The sequence below is a fragment of the Camelina sativa genome, chromosome 4 (assembly GCF_030686135.1).
Source record: "Camelina sativa cultivar CO46 ecotype springtype chromosome 4, ASM3068613v1".
Classification (NCBI taxonomy): domain Eukaryota; kingdom Viridiplantae; phylum Streptophyta; class Magnoliopsida; order Brassicales; family Brassicaceae; genus Camelina; species Camelina sativa.
Genome location: NC_141883.1, coordinates 3727815 through 3753304, shown reverse-complemented (window position 1 = coordinate 3753304; position 25490 = coordinate 3727815). Strand labels below are relative to the sequence as shown.

The 25490-nt window shown below is 34.0% G+C and overlaps 3 protein-coding genes and 2 pseudogenes across 5 annotated transcripts; 2 read left to right on the top strand and 3 right to left on the bottom strand.

Annotated features, from left to right (window-relative positions):
• Nucleotides 1-2691: 2691 nt before the first annotated feature.
• On the bottom strand, nt 2692-4212 carry LOC104779755 (uncharacterized). The gene is made up of 3 exons (XM_010504142.3): nt 3861-4212; nt 3303-3696; nt 2692-3206 (listed from the first exon to the last, which is right to left on the bottom strand). The coding sequence occupies exons 1-3, from the start codon at nt 4084-4086 to the stop codon at nt 3200-3202; spliced, it is 627 nt and encodes a 208-aa protein (XP_010502444.1). The 5' UTR covers nt 4087-4212; the 3' UTR covers nt 2692-3199.
• A 1885-nt stretch (nt 4213-6097) lies between these two features.
• Nucleotides 6098-6678, top strand: LOC109132609 (protein IDA-LIKE 1). The gene has a single exon (XM_019244367.2). The coding sequence runs from the start codon at nt 6165-6167 to the stop codon at nt 6462-6464; it is 300 nt and encodes a 99-aa protein (XP_019099912.1). The 5' UTR covers nt 6098-6164; the 3' UTR covers nt 6465-6678.
• An 884-nt stretch (nt 6679-7562) lies between these two features.
• On the bottom strand, nt 7563-8793 carry LOC104779753 (protein MIZU-KUSSEI 1 pseudogene; annotated as a pseudogene). Its single transcript, XR_015596505.1, has one exon. The product of XR_015596505.1 is annotated as a protein MIZU-KUSSEI 1 pseudogene (transcript).
• A 3263-nt stretch (nt 8794-12056) lies between these two features.
• Nucleotides 12057-13917, top strand: LOC147945311 (uncharacterized; annotated as a pseudogene). The gene is made up of 2 exons (XR_015596111.1): nt 12057-13359; nt 13647-13917. The product of XR_015596111.1 is annotated as an uncharacterized LOC147945311 (transcript).
• Nucleotides 13918-24293: 10376 nt separating this feature from the next.
• On the bottom strand, nt 24294-25184 carry LOC109132434 (uncharacterized). Its single transcript, XM_019244042.2, has one exon. The coding sequence runs from the start codon at nt 25182-25184 to the stop codon at nt 24294-24296; it is 891 nt and encodes a 296-aa protein (XP_019099587.2).
• Between the last annotated feature and the right edge of the window lie 306 nt (nt 25185-25490).

Here is a 25490-nt window from a genome sequence, read left to right as displayed (position 1 = left end):
GGTGGTTTAGAGGGAAACAAACTTTTTCGTGTGAGAAGAACCCTTCTTCAACTGAGGGAGAATTTATGTCGTCGCACAAACTTTCTTCTTCGTCGTCTAAGAAGAACCCCTCATCTCTGTTGCCTGAGAAGAACCCTTCGTCTCCATCGCCTGAGAAAAACCCTTCCTCGCCGACGCCTGCAAGGAGAATCGAGAGAGAAGTGATTATATCACCGATGAGAGAAACAAGAGAAGAGTAATCTGTCGCCTGAGAGAATCCCTTCCTCGTCGGCGCTTGAGAGAAGAATCAATAGAGAAACGAGAGAAGAGTGGGTTTGTGTCGAGAGAGAGAAATGAGGAAAACTGAAAATTTTTTAAATTAAGGATTGTTTCTAATTTAGGATTTTTGTGATTTTTTTTAGTTCTTTTGGTTTTCTTTTTATTCATAATTTAAGTGTTATAATGAAAGTTTTGTTTATAAAAATGAAAACAATGTTAGAAGGTCATTTTATAAAAGATTTGAGTCATTCTAGTTATGTCTTCCATAAGAAAGTTTTTTTTTCCCATCTTATAGCTTTATTAGCGATAAAACTCTGTATCATTGTTTACAAAGGATTGTAAGAAAAAAGGGCATGAGCGATACAAGTCATAATCATTCAGGCTGACAATTGTCTGTTTTGCTAGTTTATCAGCACATTGGTTTTGCTCTCGATGCCGAAAGATAAAATTCACAGACGAAAAAGCCTACTTTCCATTCTTCTATAGCATCCAAGTAGTGGTTCAGGTGAAGGTTTGCGCTCCTGTTGTTGACTTGTTCGACAATGCTGATATTATCATCTTCCATAAGAAAGTTATTCTAGTTATTTTCACTATAATGTGAGTCATTCTAGGTAATTTTCACAATTTATAATTCAATCTAAAGTTAATTAAAAAAAATATATTCCAAAAATCAGTTTCTAATTCCAAAAGGTACAACTTACTACACAAAAATACAAATAAAATTTGAAATTTTTTTTAAAAAAAAGGTGAAGTTAATAAAATAAAATAAAAAGGAAAATGAAAAATTTCTTTAGATTTTCCAAACTAATGCCATATCCTATAATACAAAGGAAAATTTTCTAGTAATAAAGATTACAAAACCCTAAAACTATTTGGCCACCTCCTCCTAGCAACTCCTAAGCAAATGTATCGATCGATAATGCCGAAAAAAAAAAAAGAGAAGAAGGAAAGCATTTGGACCAAGTATGAGAAAGTCACTAAATGGACTAGAAGGTTCCACACAAGGTTACACCATTTGCACGTGAGGAGCATGTGTGTGGATGGTAGTAATAAGTCTCCAACTTCAGGGGTAGAAGAGTCTTGTATTAGGCTCTGTATCTTCTTCTTCCTCTTATCTCTCTTGTTACGAGTTAGTTACAGATGAGAGAAGCGTCACAGTGACGAAGCGAGAGATGTGACGAGAGAGTTAGAGAGAGAGAGAGAGAGAGGTTGATTGGGTTGGTGAGTGAGAAAGCTTGAGAGTGGTTCCAAGTGTAATCCGGTGAGAGATTGTAACGGTCATAGCTCGAGTTTGAGCCAAGTTATAGTGGATTCCGGTGTACCAACGCCGGCGAGACGTAGGGTTCCACATCGGAACCTGAACTCGTTAAATCTTGTGTTGTTCTTTCTCGCTTTATCAGAAATTCTTTCACGGAATCGATTGGCGAGTTCTAATCGGATCAAATATAAGATTAGGTTTCAACAAGTGGTAGCAGAGCAAGGTTCGTCGATTCCATGGAAGACGGAGGCATCGCGATTTGAACGGATCGGTGGATTTGGAGTTTCGTTAACATCGCAACTTGAAGAGAAGAAATCAGAAGACGTTGCGATGTCAAGAGCGCAGGAAGAAGTCAATTGCAGTTGTTCTTGGAACAAGACGTTGTAGTTGGAGAAAGAAGATCCAAGAAGTATCGTCCAATCGCAACTATTGGTTTCTGGTTTGAAATCGATGGAGTCAGTAAGTTACTCTCTCGCTTGTCTCAAGCTCGTAAGTCTAACATCGATGTGAGTTCCGGTTTAAGAACTTCACAAGGAATGGTGTTGGAATCATGAGAAGTTAAGGTCATTTTTAGTTTGGATAAAAGTAATCTGGGATTGGAAGTAGAAGAAAGTCTTCACGGTGAATTAGTTCATCGGAGGTTGTTGGTTTCAAGATTCTGAAATCATGAAGACGTAAGTTAATGAATCCCAATTACTTCTCTCATGGTGATAAAAAGATTTGTATTAGTGGATCAAAGTTGAAGCGGATCACAAGGTCATGTAGGCGAATTCTACAAAAGGTTACAGTGATGGTTTTCAGGCTGTAAGTTTTTTGGGTAAAATCAGGTTGTGTGAGTCATCTACATTCAGTGATCAAGGTTGGTTATACGAACTAGCTATTGGATTAGGATGTTTGGTACTAAAGGAAGCTTTAGAGGTCAGGATCCTATGTGTGTTAATGGCTGGTTAGAATATCAATTAAGGTTAATGATTCGGGAATGAGGACTGCAAGAGAAGTATGGAACAAGGATCTGGTTAATGGTTTTTTGAGAAAAAGAGTTTTGGTGTTGATTCAGTCTCGGAGATAATAATCAAGTTAGAATGATCAAGATCCAAGTAAATCAATCGTCTTGTTCAGTATAGACCAAGGAAATGGTCTAAGTCTTTTATTGGTGAGTTGCAATATCAGATGGATTTGCGTAGAAAACGACAGGGATTGTTACACAGTGGTGATTGAAGTGTCTTAAAGACCAGGAAGTAGCTGAAGCAAGATCAGTGTTGAGTTTTTGGATATAATGGTCAGGAGAGGATCTGCTAAGCCATAAAGCAGGAACAATAAAGCTGATGGGGAAAATCAGTTTCATAGAAACTAAGTGAAAGGAACTAGTTTCTGGTTGGCTCAAGTCTGAGAGTATTTTTGTTTGGATATTTTCAAATACATTAAAATTATAGAACCAGTACCCCATAAAGTACCCCATAAGTAAACCCAAGAGAAGAACAACACCCCATGCATGTGTCACGTACGTGCTATTCTTCTTCTTGGTTTATGCTCATTTGGTACTCCTCTTCTTCGACTTCTTCTTCATCTTCTTCATTATTTTCTTCGATTTTCTGAAATCAACCAAAGTATTGGGATGAGAATCAAGAGAAGTCCCACCTCCAATCATCTTCACGTCTTTTCTTCTATTCCCAGCAACACTACCTAACCCCTGTTTGAGACCAGTGGCAAAGTTTAACAAGGGATCAAATTTGATATCAGTGGTTTGAAATGACCTGGCTTATAAGCAAGCAGAGAGGATGCTTACCCTGGGTGCATGTTCTTCACAAGAGAGATGTGTGGTGAAACTTTCAACGCTTTGGCAGGAAAATTTGCAGCGTTTGCAAAAAAACCAGGCAGATTCTCATCCATTGTTACGCTTGTTTCACTGCACTTCTCCAGGAGAAAGTGACTTCTTGGCTCCTGTTTATTATCAAAAAGTATATTTTCCCAGAATAACCCTGCACGAGTGTGCAGGCCTGAAGGCTGGAAATGAGGACGTGCATATACCTCGACAAAGTTGTATGCTTTATCTACTTCATCGTCTCTTGTGGCCACACACATGTTATGTAAATGATAGATAGAGGCTATGATCATTATTGTAGCTGGAGGTGGATTACTACTTTTCCACTCAAGCATGCACTGAAAAAGGCTTTTGATACCTGTTCAAGAAAACGAGACAACTCAATAGCAAATTTTTTAAAAAATGATCGAATCAATTTATGTATTATGAGAAGAAGTTGTTTCGATTAACACAAGTTGAATTTTTCATTTATCTCTGATCTAATTAGTACTCAAATTAGAGAAAAGAGATAAGAAGATTAACCCTTTGGGACGTATGTAACATTGATTCCACTGGAAAAGAGAGCTCGCAGGACGTGTTCAGGGATATTTTTTAGGTCGCCAGTGGCAGTGATGGTGACAGGACCATGATGGCCTAAATCCTCCAACATCTTTTTGATACCCGGAACGATCAGACCAGCATCATAGCCACTCGGAATCAAACAGCTGTTCAAGTCCAACCACACCGACGTTTTATCCTTGTTCCCCATAATCTCGTGTTTTAACCTAAAAAAACGAACGAATAACTTCTCCAACGATTATTATCGACGATGGAGCTATCAGCAGCCGAGGGAGAGAAAGGGATCTCTAAATATTTAGGGTATACATTAAAACTGTTGGGCTTACGACAAACATTGGAGAGGCCCACAAGTTTCGTGGTATATATATATATAGTAAGTTCACAACTGATGTTTCTAAAAAATTATAAATCTTTATCGGTTTGGTATCGGTTTTAAATTAAGCTTTAAATGATGATGAGTTTGTCGATTGCTTTAGGAGAAATTGTTGAAAGTTGGTCACACATATTTCAGAAGACTCGTAAAGGTTCAAGCTTTCTTCCTCCATATTGTTAGCCAAGTAGCCTAACCATGAAACGACCAAGGCTCTTTTTAGCGTTCACTTTTCAGGCTTGGTTTAAGCAACGAAATATAAATTTTAATTTTTAGTTTAACTCTTTTATGATATAAATATAGATGTTCAAATATAGTTTTTGTTTTTGTTTTAAATCGTTTATCAGTTTACATATATATATATATATATATATATATATATATATAATTATATTTATATTCTTGTAAATGTATCCATGCACTTGATTGTTGTTGAGTCTTTTGAATATTATGGTTTCATTGTATGATTGTATCATGATTGATTACCACATTTTTTAATATGTATAGTTTGGTTATAAAATCTTGAGTAAATCAAGTAATCAATTGATGAAAAGAAACAAAATAAAATTGTCCACTTGTATCAGCACGTATCTTAATAATGGATTAATGGGTCCAAAAAATTACACGTTTCAAATTAGATTATTAGCACTTTTAAATATGAAACTACATATTTGGGAGCTAGCTGGAGTACGAGTATTGACCACTTTATATTTGTAGAATATTTCAGAAGAAATCATATCATATGCTATACCTATAATTATGCAAACATATTAAAATCTTGTGATCTAGTGGTCCATGCGAATATCTGTCTTTGAGTCGACGACGATCAAAATCCAACGGATCATGCGTGTGCATGGTTTGACATTTTCGTCTACTACATGAAATTAGTTGCCATCTGTCACATTACGTTATAGTTTTATATACATTTCATGCAAAATTATGTGCTAACTTAACGTAAATCAATTAAACTATAAGTTCTTTGACCACATGACTTTAATCTCTTCATATAGAAGACAAACTAGTTTCTTTTCTAGTGACGAGATTCAAATCTGATACCTAATATAAGTTTATTTTGTTTTATTTCTGTGGCAAACTATGAAATATTGAAAATGAGTTTTTTTTGGGCAAAATATTAGTTGTTATAACAGAAAAATCATGTGCTGATAAAATGAAATATGATTAGTTGCATAAATCATTTGCAGATGAATGATTAACTATTTTTTTATGATGGATAAAATTGTTTGGTGACCCTAAATAACGGAGCTAATTATTAGAAGACTTGTGTATTAACTCTCATAATGATAAAAGGTTATGACTTATGATACATGCATGTGTTTCTATAAGGAGGAGAATGCAAAACCTAAATTAATTAACCTACAAAATTTACAAATATACAAAACTACATATATGAGATAACTATTAGAAAATATATTCAAAGATATTCTATATTATCCAAAAAAATATACACTAATTTCTTTTATTGTAACCATATATGTGTGGATAATTATGCTGAGTACCTTAAAACTAATTACCCAATCTTTACAGACAAACTTGAGGTAATCCAGGTTCAGTCGTACACCATCCTCCCACGTAAAGTCCAACGCGGCATTTCGAGTTTAGTAAATATTAATATACTGTATTTCGTTTTTTTTTTTTAAATTCACTATCGTATATCGTTGACCTTTAGAAATCTCAAAAACTCCATTACTTGCGCTTCACTTCTTTATTGTTTCTTTGCTTTTCTTGTTTGACCATTTTACATATACAATAATGTGCATACTTACATATATAGCTTATATCATGCACATAAGTATATAGGTCTATACGCATAGTTATACAGCTCACAACTTTAAACCTTCTTAAAATCCAAAATTTATAAAACCCTAGTAGCTAAACCTATGTCTCTTCCTTCTTCTTCTTTCTCCGAACATTGTCTTTCTCATAAAACCATGTTTATCACTCTTTATATTGTTTTCCTCTTGTGTTTTGGTTCCTACAACGCCACAGCAAGGGTCGGACCGATTAAGGTTTCTGAGACAGAAATAGTTCAAACAGGATCAAGATCATCAAGACAAGAGATCATTGGGGGTTTTGAATTCAAAGGTCGTGTGTTCCATTTATTTTCTAAAAGGGTACTTGTACCACCTTCGGGACCTTCCATGAGGCACAATTCTGTGGTGAATAATCTCAGACACTAACTGGTTTTTTCTTTCTTTTGGTTTAATTTCAATCTCTTCGAATTTTTTTGACGATCATGAAACTGTATTTAGAAGATTCTTGAAGCTGTATTTGATGGGTTTTTCTTCTTTTTAACTTTTATTTAATTTTCCTTTATATATACATATATTGAGTTCATTCACATTTGTAATTTCTTGGTTGGAAAGTTATACGTATTGTTTTTTTTTTCTGTTATGCGGAAAAAAATCAAATTGCCAAACACGGAAAACACGAGAGATTAGTATTATAATATCAATTATCATCTATCTAAATATCCAACATTGCGAAAAACAAGGAACAAGACAACTTCTATTCGTAAGCTGTGGAGTTTGCGAATTATAAAAAAACAATTAGCATTGTGTATTTGTTGCTGCTCTTCATTTTGGATGGTTTCTTTCAAACTACATCGTTTTCTATTTATAAGGGATCGCATACAAGTCCGTTAAAAATAAGATCAAGTTGCTTAAATCCCCTAATCCACTGGGATTTGCATAAGTGAATTGTATGAGCCCATTTGCAGCCGGCGTCCATTCTTGTGAGGTGGGCTTCTTTGAGTTTGGCTCAATAATAAAGCTCTTCACAACATGTTCACCATTGTGTGATTGTTTGTCGTTCTCTTTTACCTCTTTAATTTAATTTTTTTTTAAAATGAAATTTATTTAATAAATCAATTAGTATACTTGCGGAGAGGTAGAGAGAGTTTGGAGGCAGCTAAAAATAGCTTACAGGGAATAATAAACAAAGCATAACTTGCGTTTACTATATCATTAACTGGTTTACTGTCTGATTATAATTTTAAAGACACAAATCAAGCATTACAACCAGCAAACCTTATTTTGTAAGAGAGAGATAGAAAGGAGGATCAACAATCGAACTGGTTCCAATAATTGTTGATTTTTTTGTCCCTGTTGAGAGGTCCTTCTGGGAACCACAATGCAATCTCCTTGTTTGCATTGTCATCTTGTCAATACCAAAATCCCTACGGATGGTTGCAGCGTCGCAGTCTGATGGGCTTACCAGTTTTTTTCTTTTTTTTTTGTACCTCCGGTTTAATCAAACTGTCTGTCAACCGACACCCATTTTTTTGGAATGTAATTTTACACTTTATTTTAAATGCAACAATTAAAAAAAAAAAAAAAAGATTCATCCATATTACATAGCTTCTAGTTCTAGTGTTCTAGATAACAATTTCACTTTCTGATTACAAATCTTTTGGAACACCATTAAAGATAAATTCCAATATCACAAGTTGAACATCATCATTTAAACAAAAGCCCGATATCAAAAACACATTCTTAAAAATGGTCAAATATTACTTTCTTAATCATATACTACTGATCTTATCTTATACTATTTTTTTACCCCTTAAACCCTTAGAAAATACACACTAAGCTCAGGTCCACCACTTGACACATCAGGGTTCATCATGTAAAACGCCTCGGAGTCTCTCGACCCGATAACCCGCTCGAACCTGGCTCTCATATACATGAGCTCACCTTTCTCGGACCCAACCGCTCCATTCCCTTCTTCTTCCACCGCCGTCGTCGTCGCCGCCGGTAAAACTCCGGCACCCATTGTTATAGGCCCGACCGCCTTCAACACCTTCCACTCCGCTTCTCCACACTCTTTCCTCGCCGCGTAACCACATTTCTTACCGTTACAATATGTTCTCCACGTTGACTCTTCCAAAAGCTTCTTCTTCGTATCCGTCTTAAACGCCGCCGTTTCGAGAGCGATTCTCACTAGCCCCGAAGCCATCTCCTGTACGAGAACGCTTGTCGGAGTGGGTAACTGGATCAAAACAGCGGGTAAACGGGTCGGGTCATCTTGTACGGCGAAGTACACGTGTCCACGGCGGTTACCGAATAAAGTACCCACGACCCGGAAACCCAGACCCGAGTTAGAGAACCCGAGAGCGTAACGGATCTTTTCGAGAGTCTTTTTCTTTTTTTTCTTCTTCATCATCTGTTGGGTACTGAACTGATCCGGACGGGTAGGGTCAGAGGAGAAGTTGAAACGGGTCAAGATTTTTTCTTCGTTGTGGTTGTAATCGTCGTCTTCTTCTTCCTCTTCTTCGTCGTCGTCTTCTTGAACTTTCTTCTTCTTCCAGTTGAAGTAACGTTTAGAAAGAGAGAATGAAGAGTCGAGAGAAGTGTTGGCTAGGATTGACTTCATGATCTCTTTTAAATGAATATACAAAATCTTTTGTTTCTTTCTTGGAACTGAGACTTGAATTGAATGAAGTTTGGACTCTCATGTGTTCTCTTATATTGATCTTTAATGGAATTTTTTAATGTTTTTTGTGGGGACTGATTTGATTTAACTAGTTTGATTTTTAAATTACATTTTTATATAAATTTTATATTTGACCTTTTGTATTATCTCTCTTTCATTTCTACTGTTTTTCACTTTCTTATTTCTTTTTTGGACTGTTTCACGTATGATTATTTTATTGAGGTGATATATTTCACGTATGAACTTTTATTCAATAATTAACTACATTTTTTTTCAAGCTATTATTTGAAGATTTTACTGTTCTATCTCATTTCTACTGTTTTATTTTAAAATTTTAATATATCCACCAAATTCATGTATTTTAATAATATATTTTCTGTCGTAGTTTTATAATTTCACACGTTTGAGTCTTTCTTTTATTCAATGTATATTCATAATGTAACGTTATTTTTAAAACTATAAATGCTAACATGCAAGAGAATGTAAAGATATGGCACTTGACTAATTTATGTAAACCAAACTAAAGATAAAAGTAGTACCGTTTCCTTGGACTTTAAAGATTTTTAAATATTATCATAAGTTAAAATTAGAAATAATGGTCTGCAGAGCTAGAGAATTATTTTAGAGGTTGTGTTAATTAAAGAGAAAGATTGATGCGAAAGGAGATAGAAAAAAAGAAAAAGGAAGAGAAGAGGAAGGTGAGCAGCCACCACCTAACCGTAGATTAAGGACTGTCTTCATTGGGACTTATGAATAAGACACATCATACACCAAATCGACATTTACAATTTGTCTTTCCTACACACACACACCCTATATACATATATAGTTTAATTTATTATTTTGTTAAAAATACTCCCTTCTATTTTTTTTTTGTCGTTTTACAAATTAAGAAAATAAATCAATGATTTTATTATATTATTTCTTTAATATATTTTCTGATTTTTTTATTGGTCAAACTATTAAAATAATTGCGATAAAATTGATATTTTTACCAAACATATGTATTGGAAACTTAAAATGACAAGTATTAGAAAACAAAATTTTTATTCTAGAATGATAACTAAAAAAACCAGAGGAAATATAAGGTTATGAATTCTAGCTAAAGAAAAATTATGGATAAAAGAGGAAAAAAATAGGAAAAAAATTTCATTCACTCAATATAAAAGTACAAGTAACTTCTATATTTTACTCTATTTATCTTTTACTCTATTTTGTCAAAAAAATTCATCACTTCAAAGATGTTCCTTTGTTACAGCAAAAATATAAAACACGACACTAAAATATAGTTACAACAAGATAAAAAATAACTACTATTGGTAAGTCTAAAACAACTAATATACGATCATTTTTTAAAACAATTGTACACAAATATTTGTGTATATAGTCTAATTTACATCAAGTAAATAGGAGTAGTTAATAATATCTGTGTACATACACAGTTTTGAAAGAGACAGGAAGGTGTGCGATGGATCTCAATCAATGTCTCATCTATAGTGGGGCTACAGAGTTGACAAATTAGTCCACCCTTTTTCACTCAAATACACATATTAATTTGTTATAAAATCTTACCATAAACGCAATGTTTCTTGGTCGCTAACAAAAAACTTCTTATAGTATATTTGAGGTCATCGAAGGATAGAAGAAAGTAGAAACTGAAACTAGGTCGTTTATATCAGTGTGATAACGATATATTATTTTGGACGTGGAGGATGCACAATGTCAAAATCCATATGAAATTATTAGAATTGTGATTTATATAACGTTACTCTCTCTTGTTAAGACGGTTTTTTAGCTGTATATTAATTATTAATTTATGTGGTTAGACGTCTTATTTTTATTGTATAGGTTAATGTTGATGACCAAATATTCGTACTCTAGTTTCAAATTTAAATAAAAACTAACGCTTTTAATTAAGAGAGCCTACATTAAACACATCATTGTCACATCTTCGGCGTAAAAAGGATGGGACATTTACGGCAACATCGAACCAATCAAACGTTGTCTATGTGTTGTTTTTTTCACATACCTACACTACACCAACAAGCATGCTTTTCTTTATATTTATTTTCATCATATTGATATAAAATAATTACAAAATTTAACGTCAAAATCCTTGACTTTGTGAAAATAATATGATGGAATTTGGTGTACCATTTGTCTTGTTGGTGCTACTTATGACTTAACAATAAGATAACGCATGCGCGCCAGCCTATGAATATAGGAAGTAATGTTACATAAATCACAGCTAAGAGATTTTACACTATATAAAATAAAACCGAGCTCTCTAACTTTGATAGGATCACTCAATTTATATTGGAATATAAATATTATAATACATATTAAAATATATTATATTAAAACAATTCTCATAAACACCACTAAAATAGGTTTTTTCTAAAAATACCACTTTTATTTTTATTTCTAAAAATACCAAAAAATGATTTTTTTTCCAAAATACCACAATATTAAACTAAAAATTTAATATTTAAAATTAAACTCTAAATTCGAAATACTAAACCTTACCCCTAAAAACTATATTTTAAATCTAAAATTGTCTATCCAAACCTAAAAAAATTCTACATCCTTAAAAATTAAATTTTTATGTTTGTGGTATTTTTGGAAAAAAATTGTGGTATTTTTGGATTGAAAACTTAAAATATCATATTTTTGAAATAAAAAACATAAAAAAGGATATTTTGAGGAATTTTTCTATACATTATTATATTCAGTGGGAACAAAAATTCGAGTAGTTTACTTTACATTGGTTTCCCCACTCACCCGACTTGGTTATGAATATTGTGACGAACTATTGGTTTCATGTTTGTATACTATTGGCATTTGGCACAATAAAAGTAACTTATGTACATTTCTACTATTTTCATTCACTGTGTAGCGTGTTCCAATAAAAGCGAAACGTTTTATCACAAAAAAGTGAATATTTGACTTATTTCACATTTTTATTGAACATTTCAGGAAATGAATAAAACATGGTTCTCGAATTTTTATGCTTATTTAAACTATTATTTTATTAGATGGCTAAAAATCATGTAAAAGCAAAAAAAGATATGTGATTTAGACTTATTCGTATAAGAGTTATTTAACAAAATATATAATGAAAACTAAAATGAAAATTCGGATTCTAAAGTCTGTTCTAAACTGTCAAGGTATTGGGCCGTATATTCTGCTTATATTGCATATTAACATATTTGTGATAACTTGTAGAACAATAAGCAATTGTATAATTTTCTTATTTAGGTTTACTTAAGCAATAAGCTACTTTGTCTTGTATAAATAGAGAGTTGTAATCGTCTATGAGAGAAAAAGAGAGAAAGAGAGTTCTTCTCCAATAACTACTCGTTTCCAGTTTTTACATAGTATCAGAGCAAAAAGCCTGATATTTTTATATTGTTTTGTTTCATAATCTTTCTTTCGTTCATAATATATCTTTTCCCGAGTACGGACTTTGTTTGAGATCTAAACCATCATGTCGAGTGAAGATAAGAAGGCCATCGTTGCAAAGGGGTCCGATATGCCAGATGTTACTCCTTACACCTTGACCTCCGGAGACAATCCCGGATCAATGATTTCCTCTGTTCAGTTGACGGGGGAGAATTATGCAGAGTGGGCGACGGAGATGTTGAACGGCCTTAAAGCGAAGAGAAAGACATGTTTTGTGGATGGATCTATCACAAAACCGACGATGGCAGGATCTGAGATAGAATCGTGGACAAGTGTCAACTCGATGGTTGTCGGGTGGTTGAGAACGTCGATCACACCACGAGTACGTTCCACGGTGTCATTTGTTTCTGAAGCAGCTGAGTTGTGGGAGAATTTTAAAGGAGCGATTCTCTGCTGGTAACAAGGTGCGAATCCATCAGATTTTATGTCAACTAGCTTCTTGTCGACAAGAAGGCCATTCCGTAATTGATTATTACGGACTTCTTGTGGTTTTGTGGGATGAGTTGCAAGGGTATCGCCCGATCCCACTTTGTACGTGCGGAGCCGCTACACAAATCGTAAAGGAGAGAGAAGATGAGAAAGTCCATCAGTTTGTCATGGGACTTGATGAGTCTCGATTTGGAAACGTGATTTGCCAAATCATTGATGCAGAACCGGTGCCCGACTTGGCACAAGCATATGCCAAAGTCATAAGAGAAGAACAGAGACTTGCGGCGAGCAAGAGAAGAGAACAACAACATGAAGCAGTCGGTTTCACAACGAGAACCGTTCCACGAGTTGAAACATCTGTTCATTCTACTGGTCATGAAACGAATGAAGCATCAGGTTTTGCGACGAGATCTGTTCCAGCGAAATTTAATCAAACTGCTAACAGGAACAGAGACCGAAGTCTTTGCTCGCATTGTGGGCGTACAGGTCATGAGAAGGATTACTGTTGGGAATTGGTAGGATACCCAGAGTGGTGGACAGATCGTTCCGGTAGAGGAGGAGGTCGTGGATCGGGACGTGGAGGTCGGAGCTCCAGCTTTCAAGTAGCAGGCCGGGGTCGTGGTTATGCGACAGTCGCCCATGCGACCAGTCCTAATGCCTCCGCGTATCCGTCACTCACTCCTGGACAGTGGAAAGCACTATAACAATTGGCAAAGAAGAAAAGGTTCAACACGTCTGATAAACTTTCTGGTAAGATTAATGAGGATATGATTCTTGATACATGAGCTTCACACCATATGACAGGAAATATTTCATTATTAACGAATGTTGCACCTACGCCACCTTATTCGGTCGGATTCGCGGATGGAAGTACGACCATGTCACGTAGCATGGGCATGGTTTATGTGTCGGATAACATAACACTTGAGAACATGTTATATGTTCCAGCCCTTGATTGCACACTTATCTCCGTTTCTAAGTTGCTTAAACAAAGAAAATGTGTGGCGATGTTTACTGAAAGTTTTTGTGTTTTGCAGGACCGTTTTTCAAGGATGCTGATTGGAAGAGGTGAAGAGCGTGATGGGGTCTAACATCTTGAAGACAAGGATGTTGTGCGTACTAGCAAGGTTGTATTGCAACATGATTCAACTTTGTGGCATCAAAGACTTGGGCATCCGTCTTCTATAGTTATTTCTAGTTTACCTATGTTTTCTGGTTTTAAGAACTCAGCTAGCTCCACTCCATGTTATGTGTGTTTTAAAGCAAAGCAAACAAGAGAGATATTTTATGATAGTACTAGTAAAGCAATGGATTGTTTTTCGCTAATACATGTTGATGTTTGGGGTCCTTATCGCATTCCAGCTTCATGTGGAGCAGTCTATTTTTTGACAATTGTTGATGATTTCTCTAAAGCAGTATGAACATACCTCTTACTTGAAAAGTCCAAAATTCGGCAAGTTTTACACAACTTTTGCTTGTATGCAAAGAAACAGTTTGGTAAAGATGTTTGTATGGTACGAAGTGACAATGACACCGAGTTTATGTGCCTCTCTACTTATTTTCGAGAAAATGGAATTATACATCAAACTTCTTGTATTGATACTCCACAACAAAATGGATGTGTGGAAAGAAAACACCATCACATTTTAAACGTTGCCCGGTCTTTGCTCTTTCAAGCAAGATTACCAACCATTTTTTGGGGAGAAACCATTTTAACGGCTGCATATCTCATTAACCGAACTCCCACCAAAGTTCTTCATGGCAAAACTCAATACGAGTTGCTTTTTGACAAGAAACCGTCATATGATGAGTTGAAAGTTTTTGGTTCTTCCTGTTATACGCATCGAAAGTCACGTGACAAAGATAAATTTGGTCATCAAAGTCGTTCATGTATTTTTGTGGGTTATCCTTTTGGAAAGAAGGGATGGAAGGTGTATGATCTTGAAAGTAATGAGTTTTTAGTTTCTCGGGACGTTATTTTCCACGAGGATGTTTTCCCATATGCTACAAACTGTACGTTGCATGGGGAGGTCACGTTGCATGATGCAACTTGTTTTGATGATGATTGGGTTCTTACACCGGAAACCACGTCTATAGTAAGGGGGAGTCCTGATATTGATACTCCGCTTATTCGTTCCGAAGAAGAAGCTAAAGCAGTTGTAAGTGACAATACGACTTCGTCGGTTGCGGAGGAGGTTGTCGAAACGGAACCATTGGAGGAGCAGTCTCCGGTTGCAAGTTCAAACACACCACCGGTTGTTGATACCAGCAGTTCATCCACTGTAATGGCACCACAAGAAGAACTAGGCATTGGTAAACGTGTGAAGTTTCCATCAGTTCGGTTACACGATTACGTTACTTACAACGCACGTTGTTTAGACGACCCCCATCACGCTTCATCCGACTCCGATAGAGCTTCCCCGACACCGGTCCAAGGTAAAACACCGTACCCTCTTACGATTTATATTTTGGATGACCATTTCTCTTCTGCTCATCAAGTGTTTTTAGCTGCGGTCGTTGATGCTATTGAACCGACTTCTTATAAACAAGCCATTCAAGACCCACGATGGACTAATTCCATGGGTACGTAGGTCGATTCGCTCGAAGAACTCGATTCTTGGGATGTTGTTGATCTGCCTCCAGGAAAAGTGGCTATTGAGAACAAATGGGTTTATTAAATTAAGTTCCATGCAGATGGTTATATTGAACGTTATAAAGCTCATTTAGTCGCATGTGGCAATCGTCAGATTGAAGGGAAGATTATAATGAAACCTTTGCTCCGGTTGTTAAAATGTCCACTGTCTGTGGGCTTTTGCGCATTGTTGCTGCAAAGAATTGGGAAGTTCATCAAATGGATGTTCATAATGCCTTTCTCCATGGTGACCTTGAAGAAGAAGTTGCCCGTTGGTTTTCGTCATACCGATCCCAAAAAGGTATGTCGACTCAAGAAATCGTTATATGGTCTTAAGCAAGCTTCGCGCTGTTGGTTTGATAAGCTCACCTCTGCCTTGACCAAGTTTGGTTTTGTTCATTCTTACGCCGATTACACTCTGTTTACCTATTCACATGGTGATGTTGAACTTCGAGTTCTAGTATACGTTGATGATTTGCTTATTTGCGGGAATAATACACGCATGTTGGAAAGTTTTAAAGAATATTTGGGCAAATGTTTTCATATGAAAGATTTAGGTAAAGCCAAGTATTTTCTTGGTATTGAGATTGGTCGGAGTTCCGAGGGTATGTATCTTTCCCAGAGAAAATATGCTTTAGACATAATTACTGAAACTGGTCTTCTTGGATCTCAACCGGCCAGTACACCGATGGAACGAAATCACAAGTTGGGTTTAAGTAAAAGTGATTTCATGCCCAATCCCGAAGCCTATAGACGTTTAGTTGGTCGGTTTGTTTATCTTCTCACGACTCGACCGGAGCTTGCTTATTCAGTTCACATTCTTTCTCAGTTTATGAAGTCTCCGCGTATGGATCATTGGGATGCGGCTTTGCACGTTGTTCGATACTTGAAGAGTGCTCCGGGTCCTGGTATTTTGTTAAGCTCCAAGTCTGATCTGAATCTTACGGCTTATTGTGATGCAGATTTTTCGACTTGTCCCCTCACACGTCGTTCCCTTAGCGGCTATGTCATGTTTTTAGGAGGATCACCCATATCATGGAAAACCAAGAAGCAGAAAACCGTCTCGCAATCTTCTGCTGAAGCAAAATATAGATCAATGCGTAACGCATTGAATGAGCTTTTATGGCTTAAACAACTTTTGCGTGATCTCGGTTGTCCTCAATCTCATTCCATTCGTCTCTTTTGTGATAGTCAAGCCGCCATTCATATTTCTAACAATCCAGTTTTCCATGAGCGTACCAAACATATAGAACGAGATTGTCATGTTGTATGTGATGCTGTTCAAGATGGTGTATTGACGATGGTTCATATTCGTACGGATGAGCAGCCGGCTGATCTCCTTACTAAGGCATTGGGTACTGCTCCGTTTCACCGGTTATCGTCCAAGTTGGGCATTTGTGACTTGCATGCACCAACTTGAGGGGAAGTATTGGGCCGTATATTCTGCGTATATTGCATATTAACATAATTGTGACAACTTGTAGAAGAATAGGCAATTGTATAATTTTCTTATTTAGGTTTACTTGAGCAATAAGCTACTTTGTCTTGTATAAATAGAGAGTTGTAATCGGCTATGAAAGAATAAGAGAGAAAGAGAGTTCTTCTCCAATAACTACTCGTTTCCAGTTTTTACACAAAGAAACCAATTAAAAACATCATCATATATATAAAAATGTAAGGTTTTGGTCTCTCCTTATTGGTTGATTTTAATTTAATGTTTTCTTATTTTATTTTTATTTTTGGTTTCTAACTGTTTAATTGCTTTAAACAATGTTTAAGACCCAATTAAAACAATACATTTAACTCACACATTAAAATAAAATTATAACTGAAAATAAAATAAATTATGCATTAATCATATTCCACCTCTCAATTTTATTCAAATACAATAAATTATAATTATGCATTCACTTTTCTTTTGTAACTTCCATCAATCTTATCATATAAATAAGCATTCTCTCATTCTATCATATTAGCATTCTTTTACTTTCACATTTTCATATTCTCTCATTCTCTTCCATTTCTCTCATTCTCTTTCACAATACCTCAAATCATTTTTTGTTTTTTTGTTTTTTTTTTTATTTCTTATTTTTGTTGTATGGGTTACAAAAAACCAAATGAAATATCATTATAATTTTAATTTTAGAGAATGCATGATATATATTGTACATTGTTCTTATTTTTAAAGATTCATCACCATTATCTAATTTGGATTATCATCTTATAAGTAATCATTTTCTCCTTATCTCCTACCAATATCAAATGTTGTTATATCTCATATGTGTTTAAGAGTTTGATTCTATATTTTAATTTAGAAAGTATTATATATTTAACATTTTAACAAATTTTATTTTATTTATATAAAATAAAATATTTCTTTTATATTTTTTGCCTTTCTAATCTATTTATATTTATTTTTTAAATTTTCATAGTTAAATATAAATTCACAGATGTGGGTTTTAACAAAAAAAAAATCAAGTTTATTTGAGAATTAGATGTTCATATTCCTTTTAAACAATCAATGTGTAAAAATGAGTTAGTCACATAAATAATTCACTTTAATATATATATATATATATATATATAATTGACTTTTTCCATTCATTTTCATTCTCTCCTTATTGGTTGATTTTCATTTAATGTTAATTGCTTAAACAATATTTAAGACCCAATTAACACAATATATTTATAACTCACAAATTAAAATAAAATTATAACTGAAATAAATAAATTATGCATTAATCATTTTTCACCACTCAATTTTATTTAAACACAATAAATTATAATTATGCACTCACTTTTCTTTTGTAACTTCCATAACATCTTATCATATAAATAAGCATTCTCTCATATTCTCTCGTTCACTTCCACTTCTCTCATTCTCTTACACAATATATACCTCAAATCATTGTAAAATTTTCATGCTAAATTTTAATTTTAGAGATTGTATGATAGATATTTTACATTGTTCTTATTTTTAAATATTTGGGATTTTTAATTGCATTTCATATGATTTTATAGGAAAGATATTTAATTGTTACTTCAAAAATATTTTTTCAATTTAATTATTAAATGTTTTAAGTAAATTTTGAATATCATAGTAAATTTTTATAATTTGAATAAATAAAGTGTATTATTGACATTTAGGAAATTTGTTTGTTATATATGTATTTTTAATGAGAATTTCAAAAATATATTTTTTTCAATACCAACATTAGAAATACCATTTTAAAAAATGTTCTCAGAAAATTCTCATAATTTTATGATTATTAAATAAACTAAAATAAATTAACATATTTAATAAACTAAAGTAAATTTTAACTAGTAAATAAATAAAAAAGCATCACATTGTCAAAGAAACCAATTAAAAGTTGTCTCTTGTCGTAGCTTCTCTTTTCATACATTAAAATATGTTTCTTGGAACAGTGATAAAACATAATATTAATATAAAACATATATGGCAGTTAGTATCATTACTAAAGCAGAGTGTTTTTAAATTTTAATAGGTCAAAATCTAATTTTTGTTTGGTAATTCAAAAATATTATTCAACACATTTTGAAGTATAATTGCAAGAAAAGTATAATTTAACACATTTTTCTCTAATTTAGGAAGAGGTTGGTACACTGTTGATCACTGCAATATTTGGTCGGCTAGCTTTACCGTCCATTTCAATTTTGTTTTTATAAAGAATAATTAGGGTATATATAGATTACTCCAAAAATTATACATAAATAATTTCTATTATTTTTTCTTGTTACAGCTAATTCTGGAAACTGGGACCGACCAAACTTCGTAAAGCAACTAACAGTTGAACTAGTGCAAACAAAAGCTAACCAAATACGACGACTTTTATAAAAATCAATATAACCAAAGTAGTAATGTAACTTATAGGTTTACTATCCCGTTCTCTAGACGACCAAGTAGTAAACATACAACTACGAAATGTAACATTTATTAATATAAGAAAACATGATTGGAGAACCTTGGGCGTTCGTTAGATTTGGGTATAACAGACAAAGGTTTGGCTTAACGATAACATCGAATGTCGTTCACTAACAACGTGGAATGTGACACATTAACAAATCATATACTAACGCCACTTGAAAAATACATCATCCATCATTTTATCAATAAATGAGATGTGCATGTAGGAGCCTAAAGGTCCAATACACAAATGAGCCATGAAAGCCCATATTTTGTTTTCCAATTGTTTGTCTTTAAAATATTTCAAACGAAATTAGTAAATCGTACGCAACAGCTCATCATTCTGTAGATATACGCTAGCATAATTTCTAACGCATGTTAACAATATAAAACTTTCCATTGTAAACAATTTAACGATTATAGACTGAAAAGTTTCAGTAAAATTAATTAAAAAAGTTGGATGATGTCATACATTGTAGCTAGAGGCCAATTACTTAACTTAGAGACACCGAATGCATGAAAATTCCTACCTAACTAGTAAGTACTAAGAAGTAACTAGTACCACATGGCTTATCTTATGAAGAAAATCACATGATTCACGTGAGAGAAAGTAGATATTTTATTTGTGTTGGCCCAAGCCAGTATAAAGCCCAGTCTCGATTTGAGACACTTGGGGTTATACTATAAGTTATTTATTTACACCATTTGAATATTTGAATTCAGTTTTGATCGTTTTATGTTTTCTATCATTTTATGTGTTAGGTCTAGTATTATTATTTTTTTTTAATCTAATGTCATGCTATATTAAAAGAAAAATAAACGTTACACCTTTGTCTTAGCAGTTGAAAACAGAGGAAAAACCAAATTTTAAAATTCTTTCAATGTAGCCTTGTAGAAACTAGAAACCAAATTTGGATGCTTGTCCCTTCGAAAGAGACCCGTCCCCATTGGCTATTGTGCTCAGCCGATTCCTCACATTTTTTCGTCGAACAATTTGATAAGCTTCTCCTTTAGTGATGGTTGTTCCCATGACGTCGATTATTCCTCTCCCTTCAGATAGAGTGTATCGAGTTTGGAAGTGTGTATCCAACGAGAAAAGTTTTCGTTTTGTCCATGACTTTGCCATCAAGCAACCTTTGTACCTCTTTCCAAGTGTGTTAGGTCTTGTATTATCGTGTTTAGTTTTTGTCATTTGCTTAGTTTTTTTTTTTCGTCATTTGCGTAGTTTGATTATGTGTGCATTCTAATACAGTTAATATCAAAAAAAGACATGAGAAAAGATAAAGTCGATTCACCTTAAAATTAATTGGTAATTTTGGAGAATGGTATCCAAATTAATTTATAGAAGTTTCTCGTAAGAACTTTCTAGCTAAACAAATTATTTTAATAAAATTACATAAAGATATGATCTCGTAGCCTAAAGTATTACATTCGGACCAATGTGGTAGGCACCCTGTGATGCAAGTATTCAACTGGATTAGAACTTGACACTTCCGCGACAAAAATAAAGCTTATAGTCTATAATAATTGGTTCATGTTTGCTTTGCTGTCGAATGAAATAACATATATGAATATGCCTCTAAAGTTGCATTTGTATGCAATAATTGGTTCATGTTTTGTTTTTCTTTCTTCGCTTTATTTTTCGAGGTATGAAACGTGTTTTTTTCAATAGCTTAGATTATAAAGATAGAGTATTAAATGCATAATTTTCTTTCAATTATTACAGTTTTGGGGAGCCAGGGTTTTAACCATGTTGTCCGTGGTGTATATCTGTATATCTAAGTACCTGACGACACAAAGCTAAAAGGATGATCGCATTTTTTTTTTTTGATGAGTTGTGACAAGTCGGTTCATGAATGTATATTGGTAACCATTACATGTATTTATTTATTATGATGACAATCACACATTCTAGGTTCTAGCTGTTGACAAAATAAAAACACAGAAGTCTACCTCAACAGTCGATAAATTCTCTAATCTTCATGGAATATTTGTACTGTACGAGGATTTGATTTTATTCGACTTCATAAAATTTCCCGCATCTATGCGTTCTTACCTAACTCGTATATATATCACAATCAAATTTAGAAACCATATATAATATTATAAAGTAAAGATAAAAATATTATTGAAATTAAATTTTATTTGAAGACAAATTGTTGAAGAGAGAGAGAGCAAAAGAAAGGGATAAGAGTTTTTCCCTTATATTTGTTTTACAACCGAAAATCATTTATTGAGAAGAATTTCCAAAATTGATATATATCATCGGTGGTTCTTACTTTATATAAGAGAACTTGTTAGTTTTTGCAGACAATACACCGAAGAGGAAAGATATGTGAGCATCACATATTATTTGCGGTATCTTCATGAAAACTATATGTATGGTTCGTGTGTGTTGAGGACCATTGGTGATAGTGTCATAGTGGTGCGCGCCTGCGCGGAATGGTTTTGTATCACAACGGTCATCTATAATGGAAGTCCATTGGTTTGGTAAGACTACTTAAATCGATTGTTTTTTTTTTGTTATTTATTTCAGTTTGTTATTATATTGGTGGCTACTTTTTCTGTCTGAATTAGTCAATTATTTGTTGCATGAGCCTGAAAGAAAGTGACAAAGGCCCAAGTGGGCAACAGCCAAACCCTCTTTCGTATGGTCGCTAGCTACATTCTTGATCTATATCACATCATTTAATATCATGCTTTTCTTTTCTTCTTTTTTTCTTTTGATACTGCAGCCCAATTATATACATTGTTAAAAGAAAGTATCATACTTTGAATGAGCTTATCGCCGATTAACACTAGCACTGCTGAGTCTTTTTCATGGGTCAGAAATAGATATTTGATGCAACGTAGAAATACATTTTATGATCCTATTTTGATGAGGATGGTCTTTTATAGTATCTATGTTAAATTTCTTATTAACTAAGAATTTTGCGATTTTATCTTAGTTTTCCGATATTTCCAAAATCAACGTATCACTATTTTACCTTTAAAATCTTCCACTACGTCAATCTTAAATTTGAGTCATTAAGATTAACGGTCAAAATATATAAACTACTTAAGTTTCAGCCAATGATCTAATTTAAACTTACGTTTGTGTATTTTGTGTCAGCATCGTTTAAAAAATATGAATGACGTGTCACTATCTTCTGTCTCCTCTTGATATTTTGTTCTTACTCATATTCGTACGGAAAATATAGATAAAGTAATTTAACCATAGATAGTGGAAACTAAAACAAAATGTTGTCAAATGCACTATAATTCTTGAAGGAACGAGAGCAAAAACGATAAGCTGGTAAATCTTTGAAACTTTGCACCAAAAAAAGAAAGAAGTCATTATCTTTGAAAAAGAACTAGAAGTTACTTGTTTATTACTTTCACAAATATGTTTCACGGTCAGCATATATACGAAATATTTTTTTATTAATTTTAATGTAACATCGTGTCAACGTTAAAATTAAATGATATTACTTTCATATTTGCTTAGAAGACATTTCTTGAATGTAAAAAAACTTTACTGCAACTGATCGAGGAAAGCTAAGCATTCCAAAATTTCTAGAATGGTGTGTTTAAAAGAAGACTAGAAAAATGCTATATTTTTCAATATACCCTTGAGTTGTACTTATTTTCTTCTGAGTCGCCTCTTTTTCGTTACAAAATATGTAAGGAACCATTACGATGGTGTGTAGCCATTATTTCTTGGACCCTTATTACTACGTGTAAGTTTACGTGTAAACTGAGAGAAGGACAAAAAATTGCAAATCGGGGTAGTGAACCAAACTTATGGTGGGACATTTGTGCCGACCGAAGATGCTCTAGAATCTATCTACACTAGCTTTTGTCAACAATCTAACTACACTTCTTTATGCTAGTGTTGTGTGTGTGTGTGTGTCAGTGTGCGTAAATTTGTATATTCACAGTTGTCTTGAAGAAACAAATTAAAGCATTCACAGCTAATGCATGAACATTTTAGTGGATAGTTCAGAAAATTTTAATATCAGTGTTCTGCTATGTATCTAACGGATAACTAAGTTTTGATTTGCTTCGTTCATGAAACAATTAGATAATATGGATATCCGAAAAAAATTCCGAACATCTAGCCGAATGCCATAAAATTTCAATAAATCAATTTTTAATCAATATAACAAAGAACTATTTTTTGATTTTGTAATTTTGTCACTCTAATATTCGGGAATTGTCATTTGCTTCAAATAATTTAGATTTGTCATTTTTGGTCACTTAAAAAATTATGCATTTGTGATTAAATATATATATATATATAGTTAAAACACTAAACCCTGAAAAGATGTAAAAACATATAATTTGTAAAGTTGTGTTTTTAAATATTAAAAAAATGGCAAACATAAAATATTTAAGGCAAAATGTCAAAATCCACAAACGCTGCCGCTAAAGAGAGACGTTTTCCTAATTGATTCATATGATAAACTAGTAAAACATTGCGAAATCGGATAAAAAGAAAAGGTCAATTTTTTTTTGGTTGGTAAGGACATAATATATAGTTATATAATTAATAACTGTTTTTGCAAGTTTTTTAACTCTATTTTCACAAAAATTCTATGTATTTTAAAGTTACATAAAATAAAATAATTATTTAAGACAGTACGATATATATGTATATATCTAGCATAGAGTATCGAAGTGGGTGATCATGGCTGTTTAAAATAGATACTATGTATTTTGATTTGCTTTGTTTTGAATGAATACCATGCATGTTTTACTGTTTGCTTTATTTACAAAGATCCAAAAGTTTTGGAACGAAGAATACCTAAACAAGCAGATCTAATGGATATTGCCCTTACGTTGCATTGATGGCATAGCATTGTAAGCGAATGCTTCACTTTACTACAACATTTGCATATGATTATGAACATTCAATTAGTGCTTTTGTAGAAATATGTAATGTACCAGAGACCCTCGAGCTTTTTTGAATCTTTTTTTACTATCAAACAAATTATCTTTCTGCAATGTTTTTTTTTTTTGAAAAATATGTGAATTTCATTAAACCGAAAAGTTTGCAGAAGTTACAATAAGCTTGATACGAAAACGGTCTCTTGCCCAAAAAAAATAAAAACAAGAGAGCGGCTAATACTTAATACCATAATAGGTTCAGTAAGTATACTTTAACCAGATCCCCATTGAGTCCCTGAACTTCTTCCTCCTTTGTTTGGCTAGAAGAGCGTCTTTGATTAGTCGATCAAGTCCCTTAAATAAAACACGAACATCCGTGGAGATGTGGTTGTGAAACCTGCTGTTGCGCTCTTGCCATATAACATAAAGTGTTGCTTGAGCAACTAACCGGCGGCGGTTCTTTGGTGCTTTATCATCCCCCACGTCTAACCAAGCTGACAAGGCTGCCCATGTGTGGAAAGAGAAGGGTCTATATCCGATACGACTTGTCACCCCCACCCATAGTTCCTCACTGACTTCGCATCGGAGAAAAAGGTGATCTCGGGTTTCCTGCATCAGACCACATAAACAACACTTTTCCTCAATTTGATACCCCCATTGCACTAGTCTCTCTCTTGTTGGTAACCTATCCAGGTTCATGAGCCACATCATGAAGGCATGTCTAGGTATTGCTCCTTTAAACCAGACTTGTCTAGCCCAGGTGGGTGGAACTTGTGCTGGCCTTATCGCCTCCCACGTTTTGCTTGTGGAAAATTGTTGCAGCTTCTCAGACCCAATTTGCCAGTAGTAGTTATCTGGCAAGGAGGAGAGGATGGGAGGCTCGATCGTTGTTAAATATATTTGAAGCTCCTCAACTTTGGTCGACCTGGCTGGTCTAAATCTCCACCCCAAAGTAGAACAAGCTTGCCCCACTTTCCCTCGGAGAGGAATTCCTGTTTGATATGGTCCTGTAGGCCCAAGAAACTCAATCAGAGGGCCATAATGCGTCCAGTCGTCATACCAAAAACTTATTTGTGTCCCGTTACCCAATCTGGCTTTGAGGAACTTGATCGCAAACTGCTGAGATTCAGCATAGATTTCCAGGTCCATGATGTTTCTTTTTTTGCATCAATAGCCCAGAAGGATCCATCTTTGATCTTGGTATTTCTGAGCCACAACGCCCATAGAGAATCACTTGCCATGAATAGTCTTCATATAAGTTTGAGGCAAAGTGTCCGGTTCCATTGGGTAAGGCTCCGAAGTCCCAATCCTCCCTCTTCCTTTGGAAGACACAGGCTGCTCCAAGCAACTCTCGCTGTAACTTTCCAGGTAACATCTCCAGACCACAAGAATTTGATGCACATACTTTCGATCTTTTTAATGCAACCCTTAGGAAGAATAAACGCTGACATCCAG